Source organism: Verruconis gallopava (assembly GCF_000836295.1).
Source record: "Verruconis gallopava strain CBS 43764 unplaced genomic scaffold supercont1.9, whole genome shotgun sequence".
NCBI lineage: Eukaryota > Fungi > Ascomycota > Dothideomycetes > Venturiales > Sympoventuriaceae > Verruconis > Verruconis gallopava.
In genome coordinates, this window is record NW_015622145.1 from 392143 (window position 1) to 413051 (window position 20909).

Below are 20909 nucleotides of genomic sequence, written 5' to 3' on the forward strand. Positions count from 1 at the left end.
GTCGAGTCGAGGCTCGGCGAGTGCGGACACCCCACGCGGGAACTAAGGCTGCGCGATTTCAGGCCCTAAACATGAAAAAACTCTGGGGCAGAAAGGCTCTCGAAAAAGTGTTCTTGCATGATTCGTTTCGAGACCTGGGCGGGGGATCTGGTTCCGAAGAGATTCGGCTTAGTGTGACGCAGCCACGGCAAGAAAGCCTTTCCGCCAAAAAAAAAGTAGGAAAACGTACAAGGCTGAAGCGATGCTGAGCGGGCTCAGGACGAAGAAAGGGAGCATCAAAAGCAATCGACCGCTGCGATCTGGCGTCGCTTCATGACGGCCAAAGCCTGCGCCCGCTACGCGCCTGCACCGTGGCAGATCTCGTCGCTTCGTCGTCGGCTTGCGATGGATCATGCCAGGAGCTGCGAAAGGCCATCAATATACCGCAACGACCAGACGACGGTTTATCAGCACGGTGTACATCATCCATCGGTCATACTCGGCTAGGCCTGATAGCAACGGGCATATGGGGCGCTGCCGCAGCCTATGATGTAGCGAATCCAGGATGCCCCAAGAGGCCAGGCCCCGATCGGACCAGAACTTCTCGACGCTGTCGAGCGAGGAGGAGATGAATGACTTTCGTGGCATCGCAATCTCGCCGCGTTTGATTGGAGCCTCTTATCTCTGTTCAGCACTCACCCAATGACGGGATCCACCAGCGAAAAGCCAAGTGTGCAGTTTGCACTTGGCATTCTGCACACATTTCGCTTCATGAAATGTCAATTTGTGGGGACGACGGTCCGTTGGAAAGGTCTCATTTGTTCAGGCTTGAGCTCCGTTTGGGGAGACGTCCAGCCTGGCGAGCGGGCCAGAGCGCGCGGGGCCGGTTGTCCCTGGATTACGCCAATGGATCTGTCACTTGCAGAGATAAGGAATGCTTGGCGCTCAACGCCGCTAGGAACAGTACGGCAGAGGCGTTCTTAGCAGGCCTCTAGTAAGGCCCGTTGCCGGAGCCTGCGGCGGCGTTCCAGTCGCCTTGAGCAGTGTGTCGGCTGGTGTGCAGAGCGGAGCAAGCAAGACGGAGGCTCACGGCGCAGCGACGTCTTTGCGTCCACGATGGGCATGGTGCTGTGCGTCTCGGGGCGCTCTGGCATTCTGGCCGTTGCCCGGTGGTCGGCCAAAGAAGAAGATGAAGACGAAGAAGAAGAAGGCGTTCGGCTGCTTGGGTCGCCAAAAAAAAAAAAAGGTCAGGCTGCGTGCAGGAATGTGAGGTGCCGGGATGCTGGCGCACAAGGCTCGCGGCCGCGATCCAACAAAAGAAACGGGTCTAAGATCGTAGAACATAGTGCTCCGACGCCACGTCCCACGAAACTGAACCGCCACGCGCTTGACGGAGTGTGTGTCTGTGCCCTGTATCCAGACGACGGGGATGATAAGCTGCAAAGTTCACAGCGTTGACGTCGCGCGCTGGCGATCACATAAAGCACCAGGCTTGGAACCTTCCGACCTCCTCGACTCTAGCCATCCACACGTTCACCTTCTCGCCCGTTCTTCTTCCCGACTTCTGTACTCTATTTTCTCACCCGTCCTTCCTTAGTCCGATTCAAATCCATTTTGTGTTGCGTTGAACGCAGCCCAAGTTCATCATGTCCTACTCATGGGTGGGAGCGCCCACGCCCTTCAACGGCACCAATGCGGCGTTGGGAGGCGATTCCAGTACGTTGACATTCCCTTCGTCGTCATGTCCGTGGCTTTCACGCCGAATCTGGCCGTCGTCAACTGCGCTCCTCCGGCGTTCTGAGCGGCAGTTGCGTCGACCGCGGTGCGAGCGCCAGATCGTCGTCAATGCAACAGACAAACCTCGACAACATGCACGCTGTGGCTGACCTTTTGCATCAGACACCGAAAACTTGAATCAATGGTATCAGTCTGGTGACTCCGCGTACATCATCGTGGCATCTGCCATGGTCTTGATCATGGTTCCCGGCCTGGCTTTCCTCTACTCCGGTCTCGCACGCAGAAAGTCCGCTTTGTCGTTGATCTGGGTGTGCATGATGGCGGTAACGGTCATAACGTTCCAGTGGTACTTTTGGGGCTATTCTTTGGCATTCAGCCAGTATGCAACCAACGGCTTCATCGGCGACTTGCAAAAGTTCGGCCTCATGAAGACCCTCGGTGCCCCCTCTCCTGGATCTCCCCTAATTCCAGATCTTCTGTATGCCTTTTACCAGGTGAGAAGAATCGATGCGTCCCAGCCATGCGTCAGAATGCTAACTCCGAGAACAGATGCAATTCTGCGCTGTCACCGCAGCTATCTTGGCAGGCGCTGTCGCAGAACGCGGTCGTGTCATCCCCATGATGATCTTCCTCTTCATCTGGGCCACCGTCGTATACTGTCCGATCGCATGCTGGGTGTGGAATGTCAATGGCTGGGCCTTCAAGTGGGGTGTCCTTGACTACGCCGGTGGTGGGCCCGTCGAAATTGGCTCTGGTCTGTCGGCCCTGGCATATTCTATGGTCCTTGGCAGACGCCAGGAGAAGATGATGCTCAACTTCCGCCCACACAACGTCTCGCTTATTGTCCTCGGCACCATTCTTCTATGGTTCGGATGGCTCGGCTTCAACGGCGGTTCTGCTTTTGGTGCAAACCTGCGTGCAACCATGGCTTGCTGGAATTCCAACCTGACTTGCGTCTTCTCAGCCGTCACTTGGGTTCTCCTCGACTATCGTCTGGCTCGCAAGTGGTCCATGGTTGGTTGGTGCTCTGGTGCTATTTCTGGCCTCGTCGCAGCTACGCCAGCCTCTGGTTTCATTCCCCCATGGGCCAGCGTGGTTCTCGGTGTCGTCACCGGTGTCGTATGCAACTATTCCACCAAGAGTACGTCTTCATCTTTTCCAGCAGCCACCCTTCTGATGCTAACATCCGTCTAGTCAAGTTCTGGGTTCGAATCGATGATGCCCTCGATGTGTTCGCCGAGCACGGTGTCGCCGGTATGATCGGACTTCTCGCAAACGGCGTTTTCGGTGACAGTGCCATCATTGGCCTCGACGGTGTGAACACCGGTTTGTTCCCCGGCGGTTGGGTCAAGCACAACTGGAAGCAGCTCTACATGCAATTCGCCTACCTCGTCGCCTGTTCCGCATATGCATTTGTCGTCAGCGCCATCATTGCTTTCGCCATCGACAAGATTCCAGGTCTTCACCTTCGGGCCTCTGAAGAGGCGGAACTTCTTGGCATGGATGATGACCAGCTCGGCGAGTTTGCCTACGACTATGTCGAGGTCCGTCGTGACTATCTTGCATGGACCCCAGCCAAGGGCGACCATACTGGCAGCAGCGATATTCCCCAGGGCGATCGTCATGGTATCGCCCAGCACAGCCAGATGCTGGAAGGCAAAGAACCAAGCGAGAGCAGTGGTGCCGAGCACACTGGTGTTGGCGGCGACCGTCATGGTATTGCTGCTCAGGAAAAAGCGGGCGGTGACCCGATATAGAGAATATCACAACTTCCAATGTGTGTGATGGTTAGCGATATCTGTACAATTTGGTTGTGACAAGCGTAGTGCTGTTGATGCGTTTTGGATACAGGATACCACAAAGAGTTTCTTTATTTTTAATTGTTTCCAAAATTTTTCGAGGAACGACGTCGACGCTTCCTGTGGAATGGAATTAGTCGCAATAAAAGTCCTACACTCGTCTACGAAACCTTCGAGGACCAATTTTTTTTTATCATCGTAAAGTCGATTGCGAGTTTAAGTATTCGAAAACAATAGCAACACCTCGGGCACGACAGGCGTTTGGCGACGGGGAAACTTTGATGGCAAGGAGTCGGCGTCACATATATAGACTTTAGCAATACCAAGAAATTGATCATGGACAGTCGTGTAGACGACTTGCCTGTTGTGCATTATTGTTACGGCATACAACGTTTGTGTTACGGCATAAGGCTGTGATCGTGGGGCGAGAGGAGGCTCAAAGAGGTTTAGTCAGCGCGCGCCCCCCTTAAGTTACGTGCGGAGAAGCCCCAGCCCGACACTGTCTGGGTTTCGAGCGACGCAGGTCTTGGGAAGTAAACAGCAGAAGTGCTTTGGTGAACCGTGAGCCGTCAGTACACACGTGGGCAATCCTGTCGAAATCACGATGGACAAAAACTCCCTCGATTTCCTCTTTGAGCGCGAAGAAAGCGTGCCGTGGGATTCTTTGGCCCCAGCTCGAGACAGGAGCTAGTAAAAAAAAATAAAAAAAAAATAAAAATAAATAAAAATAAATAAAAATAAATAAAAATAAATAAAAATAAATAAAAATAAATAAAAATAAATAAAAAAAATAAAAAAAATAAAAAAAATAAAAAAAATAAAAAAAATAAAAAAAATCCCCACCATTTATCGGCGGGAATGGGATCGAAATTTCAGACATGGTAAATGATCGCTTTTTGAGCCCACAGTTTTGCTGCTGATCATCAGACTGCCACGGGCCCCATTCGTATCAAGAGGGCGAGCTTCGCGACCAGGTTGAGATTGTCATCCAAGCGGGTGTCATTCATTCTCATTCTCTTTCTACTGTCAGCTGCAAATGTCCACCGTCACAGTGAATCGATGCGAAGATACGGAGAGTGAAATTTTTCCTAATCAATATGGCTTATGATATTTTAAGACTCTTGTTTCCTCGCTTAGTGGCCCTGCTTTTATGTCTGACCACTTGGAACAGGAAACGGACCTATCGCTGGTCTTGGGAATATTGGTGCGCCGTCCGCGCCCCAGGTAAACTTTTGAGTGCGTATCGTCCGCGCTTGCCATCCTGTAGAAGGATCATGCATGCCGTGGTAAACAATCCAATCTTCACTTCCGTCTGGAGATTTCGTGAAGCTCGCATGCCCCGTGCCGTAGACCTGCTCGTCAGGATTTTGATAGAACACCGGCCCTTCCTCATGCTTCTTCCATGAAGCAGGATCCATAGGATCTTTCCCCACGAGCTCCAACTGCCCCAAGCAATAGTTTCTGTTATCTGATCGACCGCCACTATAGATTACGAAGTTCTGACCAGTCTTTGGGTTGACTAGCTGTTCCGGGCCTTCGTTCGTGGACAGTCGATCGTTGACCGTTCGTCCGTACGGTGTCTTTTCCCACGGCAGTGTTGGCCGAGATATCACTTGTCGCTCAGACAAGCTTGAGCTGACCGTATACGGATTCGACATCTTGGTTATGCACAAGTTCGCGGGCCATGAAGAGTACTTGTCGTCCCAGCACGAATAGATGTGGTACAATCCTGTTTCGTGCTGAAAGTATGTGCCATCAATCGCGAATTGGTCAAACGTGTCGAGTTCACCTTTGTACGCGAAGTCGATTGTCCATGGATCCTCGCCCTGTCCCTCGAGCACAAACATGCGGTGATAGACAGCAGGGCAATTCTGCGGCAGAGTTAATGGCCAACGTACAGGATGCTGGTTGCACTCTTCAGCTTACGAATGGGCAAAGCATGTCCACATCAGGAGGCGGCGAGTCGCCGGTAGAATCGGCCGTGAATATCACGTACCACGAATCGCCAATTTGATGTAGCTCGGGCGCCCAGAGATCTTTCGAGTAGGCCTGTCCCAAGGGCGGGTCAAACAGCAAACGACTTTCGGCATTGTTCCAATCTCTAATTTTTATGAGTATGCTTGAGCTGGGCAGAACGATGCAACCTACGTGAGAACTTTGCTTCGTAGTAACGTAATGTTGTCGTTCGTGGTGTATGTCATGTCTTGCCGTCTATTACTGCTATGTTGACAAAAACGGGAGGAAAGGCACGTACAGTAGTACCCATTGCTCTGTATCACCCACCTGCAATACTTTCAGTCATTCCAATGCCTAATGCGCAAGAACATAGAGCTTACGGATCCGCGCCGATGCTGTTCAATATAGGATTTGAAAATGTCAGAGTCGTGTTTGAATTTGTTTCCGTTGTGTTTATGTTGATGGAGTACGAGCTGACACCAACAAACAAAGCGCAACAGTAAGCAGCGCATAGCTGCAACGCTTTGTGAAGCTTCATGGCATCAAATATCGCACCCAATGCCATGACTATCGTCCCCATTTCAGTTTTAAATTTCTCTTTCCAGATTCTTTCGTTTGGTTGTCAGACCCGCTAATTTGACCTAAGAAGCTTGATCGCTTGACAGGTGGATGCATTAGCAAGTTTAAAGTTGTGTTTTCCTGACAAAACCAAGCTCGTCACTGATGCCACGACGACAACGTTGTCGGTTGCTTGTTGAGTTTTTCCATCAACCAAGGTGGCTCTTGACTTAACGACAGTAGCGCATGGCTTCAAACGGTACAGATTTGCGCTGCGGGGGTTGCACTTGACCACTTGATGCAGGGGTGGTCCATCATGGGAATCGGTAATTAACAGCTCAATTGTTGATTCATAAGGTATTTACACATAAAGGAATATGGCCCGATTGATTGCCGCTACTAGCCATAATTAAATCTCTCTCTGCAAAGAGGACAGCTGGTGCCGTTGCTGCTCTTGAACCATTTGAAGAGGCAGATACCGTGGAAGCTGTTTTTACAGGTCCTGCACTTCTTGCCTGGCACTCGTCCATCTTCACCAACTACACTATAGCAAATCGCGCATTCAGTTTGGCCCTTCAGGGCGCCGAAGACATTCCGTCTCCATGCAAGTAAGCCGTCGATAATACTGTTGTTGCTGAACGCAATAATGGCTTCAGAATTGATCAACCATGTATTCCAACGTCGTTCTTCCACTGCCATAGCCTTTGAAGGACTACTGACTTTGGCATTGTGGAGTGGGAATGTTGGTGGAAGAGACACGACTACCATTGCAGATTGACCTTCGTCATCCATAGGATAAGAAGCTGTGAGTTCAGACGCTCGATGGTTAACACGAATGACAAGCGGTGGTGGCTGTTCAGAGTTGCGCGCCATCTCTTGCGTTGTTGACCAAGAAACCACAGCTTCTAGTGCATTTGATATCACAAGGGGCGAAATGAATTTTGCAGTCCATGTTTCGACACTGATATGTTTCTGTCTCGATTCGCATTCAATCCACCATGTCTTTGAAAGTGAAGGGAAATGTGTTAGACAAAGATAGTATAGGTGCGTGATTAGCCACTGGGTATCTTTAAGTGGCTCATCGGCCATTGCTGAACTGTTGTACGAGGCGACATCAAATTTGGTCACTTCTAACGGGCGTCCTCTGGAATGCCCAAGAAAGTCAAAAGCGAAGTCCAAAAAATCTTTCAAATGTCCCGCTTCTTTCATGCTGTCAACATAGTCGTTCCTGACTTTATGCGAAGCATTGCTAAAATGATCAAAGATAAGGAGCCAGCTGAGCAGGTAGCCGCGTAGTTGCAGAGGCACAGAGCGTTCGAAGTCTTCTTCAACAAAGTCAGATGCGACAGGCGCTTGCAAGACAAGTGATAAAAGTTCATAAGGCAAGCGTGCCTTCGTCTTCTCGAGAACGGTATCGAGTGAGATCTGCTCCTGTTTTGAGGGAATGTAATGGTGAAGCAGACGATATGCCGCTTGCTGAACTGCTGGGGAGGTCGAATATAGTTGCGGGTAGAGATCCTCGACACACTCCAATTTGCTTGTAAGGATCCGAGAAACTTCGCGAGAAAGCAGCTCATTCAGTATCATGAGAGGCTGATGCTCATCATCAGATACATGGCGCGTCACCTTAAGGCTGTTCACTATGGCAGCATGAATTCCATTCTCGTGTTCATTCCACGCCTCAATAATGTCGTCGTTTCGCTCATCCTCCTCCTCCTTGCACTTCTCGCTCGACACTATTCTTCGTATTATCGCAAAAAGTTGGATCGAGGCATGAATAGCGGGAATCAGAGCGGGAGCATTCGGATCCGGTAGCTCTGAAATTAGCTCGAGATTGGATTTGATGGAGTCCAGGATAATTTTCCAGTAATCGCCGTACAGGTTGCTTACTAGTGGTAGCAATTGTTTCATCATCCGGTAGATCTCGGCCACAAGCGCATCGTCAATGGATTCATCCTGCAGCCAAGCCACGGACTTACTGATGAAACGTGAAAGGCGAGGTTTTGCTATGGTTTCTCCCACATCGTCGTAGTATGTTAGGATAGTGTTGAGAATAACGAATTGAGATAAGCCATCCTCTTTCAACATCTCCGAGTCAAGCGGGGTCAAATCTGCGATCAGCTCATTGCAATATCGCATCACTTGAGATGATGCTGATAGTGCAATCTGATATCCGTATAACGTAGCCAGGATGCTGAAAACGTTTCCCTGAGCCCGGTGGCGCTTAAGTAACGATTCTGCCTCCTCTAAGGTCGTACTTGAAGACCTAGCAATCTCATCGTTTTGGTTTCGAATCTTGCAATCTCCAAGTGCTAGGTAATATGCTTCACAACTGTATCCTTCAGTTTGAACCATTAAATTCGACTTATTTGACTCATGATACTTTCTCAAGATTTGCTGACAACTGGAAACAAATTCGGAAGCATCGTCGAGAACATCGAGTTGCGAACTTGACCACAGATTCGACGGATCATACACGCTTAGGTGGTCATTTGCCATGAGTCCAGTCAAAGTCAGCAATCGGAACAATTCTGCTGAAATGGTTCGTGCGTCTCTCAGTGTATCCGAAAAGAGCTTGACGGTATACATTGCCATGCGTAAGGGAACTGAGAGGCCGTTTTGATCGCGCTCGATATCGGTCAACGTTGAAGCATCAATAGATTCTCGTACAAGATAAACGGCTCCTCCAAGCGGACTCGTCATAGCGTGACTCTTATCTATCGGCTTTCGAAGAAAATACTGTAAAGATTCGTACCAGATCCCCGTGTTTGGCAGAACGCTGTCCATAGATTGTACCATGTTGGTATCTAAAAGCCTTTTCGCATAATTTACCAATGTATCAATAGACACAGAAATTGACCCGGCAGAGTTCAAGCCATTTTGTATGACATCGATAATGGCATTGCTGGTTTCACCTGAAGTCATTTCATTCGCGAAAAGTGTTTGTAATTCCGGTATCAACTCCTTCGCCTCCTTCGAAAGTCTCTCATTAAGTTCCTCGCTCAGAAGCAACAGATTCGGTAGCAGCTGCTTCCCATCATCTGTTGTCAAAAAGTTCTTAAGAATTCTCGGACACGACTTCATTACGACCCGCAATCCATCTAGCGCTATCGATGTGTCGCTCTCCGCATCGATAAGGCACATAGTGATTCGTCGCAAAATAAGGTCACCCAAAAGCTTTGAAGTAATAGCCGAGTCCCTTAACAAAGGCAAAATTGCGTCCCATTTACGATTTGATTTGCAAATCTCGTCCAGCATGGGTATTATTTCTGGCACAAGGGTTGGGCCAAGGTGCTGTAGTTCACTCTCGCTGAAAACTTTTCTGCAAGCAAGTAGTTCTGTAAGTGCAGGGAATCGTCGGTCCGACACGTCCCCCAGAACAGCATTCAAGCACCTTGTCCATGCAGGCACAAATACTTCTTCTTGATCTTCGCAGGCAGACAAAAGCGTAGCAAGCTGTTTGTATGAAGGCGAGACAAAGATCATAGCAATGTGCTTGTCCAAAAAATCCTCAACTGTTGTTGCGAGTCTATCAGACGCATCGATTAAATGACGACACTGCTTGATAATGGCTGAGGCAACTATCGCTGCCCCGTACGGCTTCCCATTTCTTTGTATCAATACGGATAATGATTCATCGAGAGCACTAGCGGTTGCGTTTTCCAGTCTCTCCGGCATCGTTTCTGGTGGAGTTAGGGCAGCAATAAAGGCAGCAAAGCGTTCACCAGCCTTCCCCAAGTCATCTTGTGAACGGGAATATTCTTTCGCCTGCTCTGGAAGTGACAGTCTGATCTCCCGAACAAGTTTCGCTGATAGACTCGTCACTTCGTTGAGAAGCATAGACGTTAAGCCCTCATTCTTAACCATATCTGTGAGCAGTGACTGAGCAGTGGTTTGAGGTATGTCCCATTTGGCGTTCTCGGCCTTGGGTAAAATGTATTGCGAAATTATCGGAAAGATTGAATCGGCGAGGAAAGGCACTCTATCACCGTCTGCAAGTACGCAAGAAAGAACAATGGCAACTTGGACGTAAGTCGCAAGACCTTCGGAGATGTAATGTCGTGGTTCGTCCTTGTGAGTCACTCCACTATGCAAGGCTTCGATAAGATCGCGAGCTGATTTTGGATCCGATGGTAGCGTCTCCCTTGGTAATGCCTTGAATAGTTTGGATAAACTTCGCCAGTAATTCAGTGCTGCTCCTTGAGAGCCCCTCCTGACAAATTCTTCTAGTCTTGATGAGGGTCGCTTACTGTCCCGCCAACGTTCCGTCCAAATGGTGCTCTCCGCTGTAGTAAGCGCAATCAGAGCTTCGAGATAGTAATCGGCTGAGCCTTTCTGATTCGATTTCATGCCTTTGGTAAGATAAATCTTGCTTAACGTATCCAGGTCAAGACATGACTTTGCGAGCGGAGATTCCAACACAATCCGCAACATCTTGTGTGTTGACTTTCGCACACCAATATCTTCACTAAGAGCCTGTTCCCATAATTTCTTGTCCTGCAACGCCTTTAGATAACGTGAATCATTTTTTTGAAAGTCTTCCTCCCGCAGTTCTGACATCAGATTGGAAAGCAGGCCTAACGAAGAGATCACAACTCTAGAGTATTTTGCATTTGCCTCGTCTGGACTCACACTTCGCTCATCACTGAGTGTCTGCGGCGATTCCTTATCGAAGACGTCTCTGCAAAAGTCCAGCAATGGGTCCTGGTAGGCCCTCCACAGTGCCTGCCTCTTCTCCGCGGTTGCAAATACTTGGCTCAACGATTCCGATGCAGCCTTAGCGACAGCCTTGTCAGTGTCATATAGTCCTGCCAGCCATGCGCCGACCACGATAGGCATTCGTTTCGCTATTCTCTTGCCACTCTTTGCCGCGATGTGGCCTTGAAGCGTGTGCGCTAGCTGCCGTACTCGTCTCTCGGTATCGATCGATGTTCGAGGGTAAACGTTTGTCCACGCCTCTAAAATGCCGTCTTCGATATCTCCACCGCGATCGATCAGTTGCCCCTGTAAATCTTCCAGAGCTTTCGTTTTGGTGATGCTATCCCGCTTTGACAAATTCTTGAAAGCCACGACAATATTCGAATCTGATATTGAAGACAAATTTGGCAGCTCATTAAGATATGACAAAGGTGAAGGAGAAGCTCCAAATCCTGGAGAAGCTGAAAAGCCAAAGGCCGGGCTTGCAGTGCCAAATGCGCGTGCTGCGCTTGCCGAGTGTTTGAACTGCTTCTTACTCATTTTGAAGGTATATACAGGAAAAGTGACATGTGCAAGTCCAAAACGAATTTACAAAAGCTTTTGTACTAGACGCATGAGGCCAGCGTGCTGACCTATTGAAAGGATGAGCATTCGGGGAGGTCGAAAGCTGAAGCACAAAATACATGAATGACGCATAGTGGGAACCAGCGTCGGCGAAAAAAGCCTACTTACTAATCAGCCTTACCCGTCTCTGAGCGAGTGGTCAAAGCGCGAGGCAGCGAACGAGTATCAAACGGGGCGTTCACCACCTGGTCCGAAAGAGTCTATCATCACTGTCGTCAAGATGAGATTCCACATTGAGTATGTGAGAAGTTGGGTCTAAGATATATGATCTAACGATAACAGGGAACTTGAGATCCTCTTTCCGTATCCACGCATCTATCCCGAGCAATATGCGTACATGTGCGATCTCAAGCGCACACTGGACAATGGCGGCAAAGCCGTGTTAGAGATGCCTTCTGGAACAGGAAAAACAGTCACTCTACTGTCTTTGATCATTGCTTATCAAATGCATCATCCCGAGAGACGGAAATTGATTTACTGCTCACGTGAGCCTTGAAACGTCCAAATGCGAAGGGAAGCACTCACAGAGATGCAGGTACAATGTCAGAAATTGAGAAAGCTTTGCACGAACTGAAGGCATTGATGAAGTATCGCAAATCGCAGCTTGGGTACGAAGAAGAATTCCGCGGGCTGGGGCTAACCAGCCGTAAAAACTTGTGTTTACATCCTTCCGTTAAACGAGAAAAAAGTGGAAACGTCGTCGATGCGCGGTGCCGAAGCCTCACAGCGGGCTTCGTGAAGGAGAAACGTGAGAGAGGAGAGGACGTAGATTTGTGTATCTACCACGAGAATCTAGACTTGCTGGAACCGCATAATCTTATTCCACCTGGAGTCTGGACCCTGGATGACTTGATACGCTACGGAGAGCAGCATAAGCAATGCCCCTACTTCACTGCGCGTCGGATGATGCCATTTTGTAACGTCATTATCTATTCTTATCACTACTTGCTGGATCCAAAGATTGCCGAGCGCGTATCTAAAGACCTGTCAAAGGACTGCATTGTTGTCTTTGACGAAGCCCACAACATCGACAATGTCTGCATCGAGTCTTTAAGCATAGACATAACCGAGGACTCATTAAGGAAAGCAAAAAGGGGGGCAGACAATCTAGAACGCAAGATCACGGAAATGAAATCGACAGACGCGCAAAAGCTCCAGGACGAATACGCGAAACTTGTCGAAGGCTTGCGTGAAGCGGACACAGCGCGAGAGGAAGACACGTTTATGTCAAATCCCGTGCTCCCGGACGATTTGCTGAAAGAGGCGGTGCCAGGAAATATACGTCGAGCGGAGCATTTTACAGCCTTCCTCAAACGCTTCATAGAGTACTTGAAAACACGAATGAGAGTCCTACACGTGATTTCGGAGACACCACCTTCGTTTCTCAATCACCTTCGGGAGCTCACATTCATTGAGAGAAAGCCATTACGATTCTGTGCTGAACGTCTCACATCTTTAGTGAGAACGCTCGAGCTCACCAATATCGAGGACTTCCAGCCACTCCAAGAAGTTGCTACGTTTGCAACTCTGGTGGCAACCTATGAGAAAGGTTTCCTTCTCATCTTAGAACCTTACGAAACAGAAACTGCCACAGTGCCAAATCCTATTCTGCATTTCACCTGTCTCGATGCTGCCATAGCAATCAAGCCCGTTTTCGACCGCTTCAGCTCGGTAATTATCACGTCTGGAACAATTTCTCCGCTAGACATGTATCCCCGCATGCTTGGATTCGAGGCCATTGTGCAAGAATCATACACGATGACCCTCGCGCGCAAATCTTTCTTGCCCATGATTGTGACTCGAGGATCCGATCAGGGTGTCCTTTCATCATCATTCCAAATACGAAATGATCCGCAAGTCGTTCGGAATTACGGAAACCTCCTCACAGAATTCTGCAAAATCACCCCGGATGGCATTGTCGTCTTCTTCCCAAGTTATCTCTACATGGAGAGTATCATCAGTATGTGGCAGGGCATGGAGATCCTCAATACGATATGGAAATACAAACTTATCCTCGTCGAAACTCCCGACTCGCAGGAGACATCGCTTGCTCTAGAGACATATCGCACAGCGTGCAACAACGGCCGTGGCGCTGTATTGCTCTGTGTCGCACGTGGGAAGGTTTCTGAAGGTATCGATTTTGACCATCACTACGGGCGTACTGTGCTGTGTATTGGTGTCCCTTTTCAGTACACCGAGTCACGTATCCTTAAGGCACGTCTCGAATTTCTTCGTGAAACGTACCGTATTCGCGAAAACGACTTCTTATCTTTCGATGCAATGCGCCACGCAGCTCAGTGTCTGGGTCGTGTGCTACGCGGTAAAGACGACTATGGAATCATGGTCCTCGCGGATCGTCGCTTTCAAAAGAAACGCACACAGCTACCTAAATGGATTCAGCAAGCGTTAACAGACGCGGAGACGAACCTGAGTACAGAGCAGGCCATTGCCATTGCCAAGAGGTTCCTGAAGGATATGAGTGTTCCATATGAGCCGAAGATGCAAGATGGCATAAGCAACTGGAGTATTGATGATCTCAGGCGCCATCAAGCGAAGGTTCAAGAGGCGGAGATTGCCCAGCTTCGAGCCATGGGTGCTAAGAGTGACGTTATGGAGGTCCAGGAAGGAAGGCCGTCGCACGTGCCGGAGGATGAATATGGCATGAATGATGTGGACGAGGATGCACTCATGGAGCTTGGCAACTAAGCATCCATCGATCTATTTGGAAAATTGTTGCCAAAACTTTTTTGGTCCACAAAAAGAGGGAATAACTACCTTGTTAGATGTTATTTGAGCGTGTATTGTAAGATTGCATTGCGTCTATCCGTAAAGCTCTCATTGCCCTTTCGTGGTTCATCGCAGAAGTCGACAGGAGTAGAGCATTTCTCTTCATATCATGATTATATCCATGCCAAAACCTCTACGAGAAGTCCTCCTGCTCAGCAGCTAACTTCTCATACACATACGTCAAAATACCGCCCTGGTAATCATCAATCATAACGAGTCTCCCTTGCACAGCCCTGACAGCATTATCAAAAGCCTCCTCATCACTCTGCTTAATTGCGTCAATAAGTTGCGAAATAAGCTGTCCCTGTGGCTCGTTTGCAAACTCCGGGTCCGCGCTTCTAATATTGTCCTCAAAATAAGCTCTGCAGCTTGGCTCATCCACCAATCCCAGTATTGAGATCGCAGCATTGAACACGTCCTTCTTTGCCAGTGGTCTCATCGCCGGCCCAGACCGTCCACTCAATGACAGCTTAGCGCACTGTAGAAAATCATCTGCAGCCTCACGATACATTCCCATCTTGCCCTCCAGCGCAGCGGCGCTGGCAAGCTCACCTCTGGCTCCGCTCGTCATGCCGTCGTGTGTCAACAGCTCTGCACATTCCTTGTACCAGCGAACAGCATTTCTGAGATCGCCCATCTCGGAGTACAGTTCCGCAAGCTGCTTGCCGTATCGGGGGATACGGTCACGTTTGCGGTCTTGCTTGCACATTTCGATGGCTTGTTCAAGGGGTTGGATAGCGAGCTGGGGATCTACGGCTCGGAAGGCTTTGGCAGCGCTGGCGTACGAAGTCACGGCTTCAAAGCGGGAAGTGTCGACTTTGGCTTTCATTTCTGCAGCAGACACGTAGGCGCGTCCGGCTTTCTCCCAGGCTTTCTCGTTTTCGTAGGCATTTGCTAGGAGGGCGTCAGGCATGTCTCGTTCGCACTCTGGGAGTGGTTTGATAGGGCATACCAGCATTGAGGAAAGCTTCTGCTGCCGCGTCTATCTTGTCCTAGAGAGGTATCAGCCATGAGAGTGGCAAGTATACGATGTAGTTCCACTGGTCGGCGTACTTCTTTGGGCCCGAAGCTGAAGAAGCCGCCTGAATTCGCAGCCGAAGCGGCCTTCTGAGCTTTCGCCAGGAGGGCATCACCACTCTCTAACGGCATGGTTACGTGGTTTTGATATATACGCGAAGAACAAAGGTAGCATGTTAGGGTTGTGAAAGCGGGACACTGTGTCTGAGGCTTAGTCTGTGACGTCTGACACTAGACCGAAATTGGTGTCAAGGGAACTTTTCAGCCTCACGAGTGTCCATGCATGTATAGCACGTAACCCTCAAACATTCGGTACACTACAGGTTGAATTGGAAAGATAGCCAGTGTTGAATCACCACCAATAACTCAAATCAGGTAACGAGAAAGCTTAGGAACTGAAATGTGAAATACAACCGTTTAATTGCAGCATCGTAGCCAAGTTTTTATCCATGGTTAGCCAAAGAATCTATTGTCACGCTGTCGCAGCTCAGTTGAGATTCTGTCATTGCCAACGCGTATAACCAGTATAACGTTTTGACCTCCTCTGTCTAGGAGAAGATATCTTTGGTTCTTGGAAAGTATGATATAGATCGATAGAGCTGCATGCGCTGAAAAAATGCGACAACATTGTCGAGACGTGAGCTTCATTCAATCAACTAGCATGTACGTGGTTCGATGATCTCTAGGCCGACCCAAGAGGGCAGACGATGCTGAAATATTCTCTTTATCTTTGAGTTCGAGCAGTATGATTACTGATAGACTCCGCGTTGGACAACGTGCTGTCTATGCGACAGGAGTTTCTACCAACGTTGTTACTTTAGTCAGAGATAAATCCATTCAATCTACATGGCCATTTTTGTATGCGTAATTGCCAACTGCTTTTATCAGATTGATTAGGATAAGATTACTTGGGATCGCAAATTGACGAATCCGTCGTACCCAGCTCTACTGTGTCCAACTCCTTGTTGTCGGTTGTCGCTTCATGTAGCTACTCCTCTAAGGAGCACATATACATCGGATATGTAGATTCCGAACACTTATAATGATCTGTTTCATTTAACATCGTGTCAGATTTGACTGTAAAATGGCTTACAAAACGTTTGAAAAATGTGTATCAGCATACATGCTACGGAAGGCAAAACAAATAGAAGGTGACGGGCTAAATTCAGGCTTCGCATAAGTTCGCTGTCAGAAGCTGTGGAAAGAAAGGGGCTCGTAGTGATTCCATATCCAGGGTTTTTTCTGTTAAAGGATAATGCTGACTGCAAGTGACGTTTGGCGTGTCGATCGTGGTCCGAATCAGGATGCTTTGCATGCGTTAAAATAAGCCGATTCAGAACACATGGCCTTTGTGCGCATAGGGATGCCATGAAATACGGGATACAGTTGAATTTCTCAACAGAAAATCCCGCGGTCAAAACAGTGTTGTCAGTCACTCCAATCAGTTACTGGGTCGTATATAGATAGCTACAGAGGAGCACATTGTTGTAGGAGAGGGACATATCTTGGCTAGCCCAAGGGAAGCTTCGGCTGCATAAGCATTTTGAAGTCGGGCCCGCTCTGAGACATCGGGATTATTCGCCATGGTTTGGGACTTTCCAACTTGTGGTCGGTGCCAAGGATGTTGAACATTGTATGAGCTTAAAAGGTCAATACTGCAGATGTGAGTGATGCACTAGGCCAAGTTGAGACAGCATCTAAGATCCTGCTGACCATGCAGGCCTAGGTCCTTGAACTCCTTGAGAAGACTTGATTTTCTGGAGGGATCCACGTCCCTTGTGTCATTATATTTCAATGGGAAGACATAACATTGCCTGATATCAGCATGTCTCGTTGAGTGGTAAGCTGATAGTTGAGAGCTTGTGATGTCTGAATTTCGAAAGGCGGTGCGAAAAGAAGAATAAGAAGAGGACGATGATGACACGTTTGGAAGCTGAACAGAATGGGTAATGTAAACCTGGTACATTCGATAAGCGCACATGTGCACGGCAAAGATATGGTGTTGCTGGGTTTGCCGTGTTTCCCCTATCATGGCTTTTCGCTAGCGTGGTACGAGAACAGGATGATGTCATCTCAAAAAGGCAATTGAGCACGCGACACCTGGGACACTCGAAGACTGGACCTGCGGTGTGGCCAACCGAAGAGCAGACAACTCTCAAAAGTAAATTCCACGGGTGAAACATCATGAGTCGAATTTTGCAAAATCCAGATTGAACTGTGGTTCCTGCATTCTGAAGGTTGCAAGACCCAAGAGCGACTTGGCGAGGGTTCCAGTGGGACAGTGTGGACATTTTGCATCATCGACCCTCACAAGCGTCGCACCGATCTACTCTGCACGGAACCACCATCAACGATAGCATAAAGCCTCATCGAAAAATTTTTAGTTGAGACTGAATTTAAGATTCTTCTAGCTTCCGAGTTGAAAACCCTCTTAGCGGGTGTTCAGTCGATGCTTGGCTGCACGTCCACGTCGATTGCGAGATCAATTCGCGTCGGATTGCTCCGACATACCAAGCAAAAGCCGCCAAGTGGAACATCCACCAAGGAACTTGCCTAGTCACTCTTCCTAGAACTGTCTTTCTATCCCACATTCATAAGATAACTAGCGCTTCTTGCCAGTGGCCATGGCGACCGCTCCCTCGCTCTCAAAAGCCGCCGATCATTTGGAATCTGCAAACAACGCCGAATCTTCAAATGCAGCTTCCCGAGACAATTCAACGGCTCCGGGCGATCAAAACAAGAAGAAGAAACGCAGAGGAGGAAAGAAGCATAAGAGAGCACGGAGACAGAGCTTTGCGGCGCCCCCAGAGCTAATGGAGACTGACACAGAGGGCGCTGCCAGACCCAGTCTGACCGACGTTCCAGAAAGAGCAAGCCAAGAGGTCAGAGAAAATTTCTATCGACTTGGGAGGGGTGCTGGAAGTAATACAAGCTTGGAAAGCGAGGCTCTTCTCGATCATCGAGAATCAGGACCGCTGCAGACGAGACGACAAAGCATCGTACAGGGCATTCTTCCGGGAAGATTAAGCATTCCCTCCCAACGAGGACAAGGTCAGCGTCCTGGCTGGTTTAATGCCAAGTCACAAAGTGAATCGCGATTACGAAGGGTACAGAGAGCTTCCGAATCGGACGATGAAGAAGATACGACAGATCGTACTCCGTTGATAGGTACATCTTATAAGACTAAATTCAGCGGTGCAAGCTATGGGGCGTTTTCCCAATCTCCAAGAGAAGAGCGTCCGAATCCGTTCGGAGGAGTGCGACGAGAATCAAGAGGCTCATCGATGTCAAGCAAAAGGATAAAAACGTACCAGCGCGATCTGTCCGGAGACAGGTTGAACGAGTACGACGTCAACAATCCCCCATCCATCCCAAGCAGTCCGAAGTTTGGAGCGGAGATGGGTCTTGACGATGTCATGCTTACTAGTGGGGATCTCGATCGAGGAAGACAGGATGAAAGATCAAACTCAAACGAAGTGCTTATTGATATTGACGAGAGTGCTCCAAACGATAGATTGGCAGGACAGTCTGAGATGAGTACAGGTGACTTACGGCGACGTTTAGCTGCGGCATCAGCGGAAGCTGATGTCTGCTTCCCCCATGAAGATGTCACAGAGCTTGGCGAGGAGGACGCCAAATCTGAAGTCTACCGGCGCCGTCGACGCAGAAGACGAGAGTTTCCCGATTTGTCAGTGCTTGAAGAGTGGGCGGGTCAAGAGAAGGAGCAACGTACATTAAACAATCTCCGCATCAAACAGATCAGCGAACCTCTCATGGTTAATGGTCGGTTGCGGCCGAAGAAACAGCCTTGGCATCGCGAAAGCGAAGATCAGCCATTACGTTTCACGTATTTCAATGAGTACTTTGATTCTACTTTGCACAGTGAGTCTCTATCGGAGCTACTCCATGGAGACCTGACTTTCCGAAATCTTTTCATTCCAGACCCTCCCGAGCTTTCAGACAGCGAATCGGACGACTCAGAAGAGCTACCGCAGACTGTTCAGTCAAGTCGTGAAGCAAGAGAAGGAAGTTTGCGCAAATTGGCCACTTTGAGTCCACCTTTGGCCCCTAAAGCTCCTTCTGTTGCTGGATCCGAAAGGCCGGCGTCTAGGACTCCCGTCGATGCAAATCCAGCGCCATCACAATCGAACGGAAACTCCAACCAAACAACTGGCCGTAATACGCCAACCCCAGGCAAGCCTCAAAAGGAGAAACGTTATGGCCCACGTCCCATCTGGTGGCTCGACGTGCTCGACCCTACAGAGGCAGAGATGAAAGTTATTTCAAAAGCTTTCGGTATCCACCCACTTACTGCAGAAGATGTTATGATGCGTGAGCAGCGCGAGAAGGTTGAGTTGTTCCGCAACTATTACTTCGTATCGTATCGATCCTTTGAACAGGACTCTAACAACGAGAATTATCTCGACCCCGTTTCCATTTATGTTGTGGTATTCAGAGAGGGAGTTTTAACTTTCCACTTCAGTCAGACACCCCATCCAGCGAACGTCAGGAGACGAATTAGGCAGCTCAAAGACTACTTGCTTTTGACAACGGATTGGATTAGTTACGCGATCATTGATGATATCACTGATAGTTATTTCCCGCTCATTGAGCAGATCGAAGACGAAGTCGACGAGATTGATGAAGCAATCTTGAGGCTTCATCACACGCCTGACGTTGAGAAAGACAAACCAAATAGGACAGAGAAAATCTTCTCGGGCCGCATTTACGCCCCAGTCAGTGGAGCAGACAAGCATTCAGAGGCCGGCCAAGACGAAACGATGGGGGCAGGGGATATGCTGCGTCGAGTCGGAGAATGCAGGAAAAAGGTTATGGGGTTGTACAGGCTGCTGGGTAACAAGGCAGATGTGATCAAGGGCTTTGCAAAGAGATGCAATGAGCAGTGGGAGGTTGCTCCCAGGAGTGATATTGGTCTTTATCTGGGTGACATCCAAGACCACATTGTGACAATGACGGGCAACTTGTCGCACTATGAAAAGTAAGTTCAACAAGTTCTGTGACGTGAGGTTCCATTCATCGGCTAACACGTTGCTTCAGTCTCCTCTCCCGAGCGCACAGCAACTATCTTGCGCAAATCAATATACGTATGAACGAACGTGCTGAGAAGACAAACGACGTCCTCGGGAAGCTCACTGTGCTCGGTACAATCGTGCTACCGATGAACATCGTCACCGGTCTTTGGGGAATGAATTGTCTTGTTCCCGGTCAAGATGGCGACGACTTAACGTGGTTCTGGTGTTTGACTGGCGGTCTGCTTGCCTTTGGCTTCACATGTTTTTTCATTGCTAAGAAATTTTATGGTATTGTATAATACACAGGATAGATGAACACCCGTTCACTCCGCCCGTCAAGGTTTTTAGCGTGCTAAGCTAGCTGACGGTGCACTTGTGAGGGATTGGCTTGGAAGGATCTGGGAGGTGGTTAAGGAAAGTGGATGTATGAGTATAACAAGTGTAGGTTCCATGGTTGGCGAAGTGGCAAGGTGTAATAATTTGTCGAAAGCGAAACAACAAATGCAAAAAATTCAGCCTCGCAACAATTGATGTGGTAATAGCTCCAGCACGATGCGGTTCGCTTGAGGTCGTTGAATGCCATCACACAGAAAGCATCCCCATCTCCTCACTTTGATCATGCAGCTTTCGCTTGACACTTGAAGAAAGTACTGGGGACCTGTGATGTACGCACCGGATCTGGACACCGGTGGATCACTGCGACGCGGACTGAATAAATTCA

General features: G+C 48.9%; 6 protein-coding genes across 6 annotated transcripts; 3 read left to right on the plus strand and 3 right to left on the minus strand.

Annotated features, from left to right (window-relative positions):
* Window positions 1-1262: 1262 nt before the first annotated feature.
* PV09_03479 (uncharacterized protein) lies at window positions 1263-3889 on the plus strand. The gene is made up of 4 exons (XM_016356684.1): window positions 1263-1695; window positions 1879-2210; window positions 2266-2857; window positions 2911-3889. The coding sequence occupies exons 1-4, from the start codon at window positions 1626-1628 to the stop codon at window positions 3471-3473; spliced, it is 1557 nt and encodes a 518-aa protein (XP_016215477.1). The 5' UTR covers window positions 1263-1625; the 3' UTR covers window positions 3474-3889.
* Window positions 3890-4598: 709 nt separating this feature from the next.
* Window positions 4599-6221, minus strand: PV09_03480 (uncharacterized protein). Its single transcript, XM_016356685.1, has 5 exons — window positions 5852-6221; window positions 5770-5798; window positions 5664-5718; window positions 5442-5616; window positions 4599-5386 (listed from the first exon to the last, which is right to left on the minus strand). Exons 1-5 carry the CDS (start codon window positions 6049-6051, stop codon window positions 4664-4666), a joined length of 1182 nt encoding a protein of 393 aa, XP_016215478.1. The 5' UTR covers window positions 6052-6221; the 3' UTR covers window positions 4599-4663.
* Window positions 6222-6366: 145 nt separating this feature from the next.
* PV09_03481 (uncharacterized protein) lies at window positions 6367-11397 on the minus strand. Its single transcript, XM_016356686.1, has one exon. The coding sequence runs from the start codon at window positions 11265-11267 to the stop codon at window positions 6429-6431; it is 4839 nt and encodes a 1612-aa protein (XP_016215479.1). The 5' UTR covers window positions 11268-11397; the 3' UTR covers window positions 6367-6428.
* Window positions 11398-11555: 158 nt separating this feature from the next.
* On the plus strand, window positions 11556-14221 carry PV09_03482 (DNA repair helicase rad15). Its single transcript, XM_016356687.1, has 3 exons — window positions 11556-11588; window positions 11634-11836; window positions 11887-14221. The coding sequence occupies exons 1-3, from the start codon at window positions 11572-11574 to the stop codon at window positions 14055-14057; spliced, it is 2391 nt and encodes a 796-aa protein (XP_016215480.1). The 5' UTR covers window positions 11556-11571; the 3' UTR covers window positions 14058-14221.
* PV09_03483 (uncharacterized protein) lies at window positions 14091-15337 on the minus strand. The gene is made up of 3 exons (XM_016356688.1): window positions 15192-15337; window positions 15091-15130; window positions 14091-15032 (listed from the first exon to the last, which is right to left on the minus strand). Exons 1-3 carry the CDS (start codon window positions 15285-15287, stop codon window positions 14272-14274), a joined length of 897 nt encoding a protein of 298 aa, XP_016215481.1. The 5' UTR covers window positions 15288-15337; the 3' UTR covers window positions 14091-14271.
* Window positions 15338-17289: 1952 nt separating this feature from the next.
* Window positions 17290-20710, plus strand: PV09_03484 (uncharacterized protein). Its single transcript, XM_016356689.1, has 2 exons — window positions 17290-20154; window positions 20214-20710. Exons 1-2 carry the CDS (start codon window positions 17780-17782, stop codon window positions 20485-20487), a joined length of 2649 nt encoding a protein of 882 aa, XP_016215482.1. The 5' UTR covers window positions 17290-17779; the 3' UTR covers window positions 20488-20710.
* Window positions 20711-20909: the final 199 nt, after the last annotated feature.